Consider the following 2,404-nt stretch of genomic DNA (forward strand, 5'->3'; position numbering starts at 1 on the left):
TATTTAGCAAGAAAAAAGGGATAAATAAAAAAGAGATAACATCAACATATTTGATCAGTGCCGATAGGCTAATGATATAATTTTTATAATAATATAATTTTTCGAACGCTCGTCGAAATTGCAACTTGTATTCGATTGAAACCGAAATTCCTGAAACTCTGATTTTTTCGAAACTGACCAAAACCGAAACCAAAACTGAAATTTCAGTCTAATCATAACCTACATAAAATAATTACTATAGAGATTGCTCAAATTATTTGGTGACATAAGTGTAGAGGAATAGTAAAAAAGAGTATAAATACGAATGTTTAGATCTTATATTCTTTGATGTATATTCTTGTATAGACTATTTATTTAGGTAGGATGTATTTTTAGCAAGCGGGATTTATACTTCATAAGCATATAAAATGAACAGATTTAAATTAATGTATTAAATGTAATAAACGCATTACAAATGAAACATATATGGTACCTCATATCATAACACTTAATATATATTAAAAAATATAATTATTATCTATTACTTTATATTTATTTGTATATTTATCATTCTTATTATATTATATTTTAAAAATTATTGTGTTTTTATTTTATGTCTTATTTATTTTATGTCTTATTTCTAAGCATTATTTGTAAATTTTTTGTGAGCGATATATTTTACCTATGAACAGTTGTATGTCCTATTTTTACGAGATATACGGCAAAAATATAAGAATTTCTAAAATATTTTTTAATATACGAAAAATAAGTTTTAAATTTGTAATGTTTTTTTCATAGTGGTAAACAGTACAAAATTTTTAGTGGCATAATTCATTTAAATTTATAATAACATAGTAAATACTACTTAATAAATTAAGTTTTTGTTAGATGCGGCGTATATATATCAGTTATTCTATAATGTTATATAGTAGGAAATAAAAGGATTAATTATATATCGAATCTATCGTTGAATGTGAGAAATAAGAGGTCATTACTACTCTATTATATTGCCATTATATCGTTCGCGTTTATCTCATATTTTGTAATTTCCCCATTCTCTTATAATTACGCAAACATCTTATATACATATAACATAATTGAATTGAGCTGAAATAAATTTTTGAAAATTATCTCCATTGTTTTTAATTTACTATCTTGATACTGAACTTAATTGATACATTAAAACGTGCGTTTCAATGTAACTTTTATCAGTTTACTAATTTTATTGCATCCACTAACTTCTCGATGTTTCGATAATTTTCTGAAACGCAAATTATCCATCTAAATGAAAAAATTCATTTTGATGTCATAATCATCATTTATTTGTGTTGATTTATGACGAGTCAGTACAGGTGCCCGTTTTATTCACGACTTTTCGTTCTCTCTCATTCAAACTATCCGTGCGCGCCTAATGAAATATAATTTGTCGTCGTCGGAGAGTTTTACGTCGGCCAGTTATAAATAACGGAAACGCTTTATCGCGGGAATATTAAATCATTACGCACTCTCGCTTTTCTTCTCTTACCCCTCCATCTTAGTAGCATTTTGTCGCGCGATAATTTGCCATAATAATGACAAATTTCCTAAATTTTTCGGCGCTGGCGAACTGATCTTAATGGAATTCTCCTATCATTTTCTTCTTTTTCCAACGCCAGGTTTTAATCTTGCTCGCTGCATTGTGGCGCGAGAAAAATGTTACGGGTGCATTCTTTATGTGCGGACTGGCGTTTTAATATGAACGGCGTTGATCTTGTTTCAGGATCCGGCATCAAGGTGCCAATGGCCATTCTGAATTGTCTCTATGCCCGCCAATTGTGTTACGAGGATCCGTCGTGCAGCGCCATATTGGAGATTATACCGAGAGTCTGCGGTCCAGAATTAGGTGAGTCAATTAAAATTACTTTTTCTTAGCATTTGCAGTAATTAATTACTCTAGCTTGTAAGTTATATAATATATAATAATACTTTATTTACGCTGCGACATTTATAACCATGCACGTTTCTTGCGATTCAGAATATTGATTAAAATTCGAATTAATGATGTTCGAAACAGTGACTACCGCGGTAGTTAATTATTATCATCTTATCACTTATTGAACTCATAAGATATATAATTTTTTTAACTTCTTGAATGGAATCAGATTATTAATTTTAAGTTCTAATTTCATTAGATCCTAATATCTTTTATTGAAGTTTTATCGGTTTCAAGAATGTATTTTATAATTTACAATGTGCATAATTATAAACTGTAATAATTCATTTAATATAATTGTTCCTTATTCACAAATTTTTATAAAATTATGAGTTCTGAACATTATCTTGCAATATATTATTATTTTTTTTTATTAACGTCATTTTACTCTTATAAACATATTCTTTCACAAATTAATTGTGATAAATTCATTATATTAAATTATTATATATA

General features: G+C 27.7%; 1 protein-coding gene across 1 annotated transcript in view; it reads left to right on the forward strand.

Annotated features, from left to right (window-relative positions):
* Positions 1–2,404, forward strand: part of LOC108688661 — a 343,834-nt gene that overhangs the window by 160,997 nt on the left and 180,433 nt on the right. The window contains exon 2 of the mRNA XM_018194993.1: positions 1,739–1,861. Coding sequence (XP_018050482.1) covers positions 1,739–1,861 — 123 coding nt within the window. The remainder of the gene's footprint in view (positions 1–1,738; positions 1,862–2,404) is intronic.

The sequence above is a fragment of the Atta colombica genome, unplaced genomic scaffold (assembly GCF_001594045.1).
Source record: "Atta colombica isolate Treedump-2 unplaced genomic scaffold, Acol1.0 scaffold238, whole genome shotgun sequence".
NCBI lineage: Eukaryota > Metazoa > Arthropoda > Insecta > Hymenoptera > Formicidae > Atta > Atta colombica.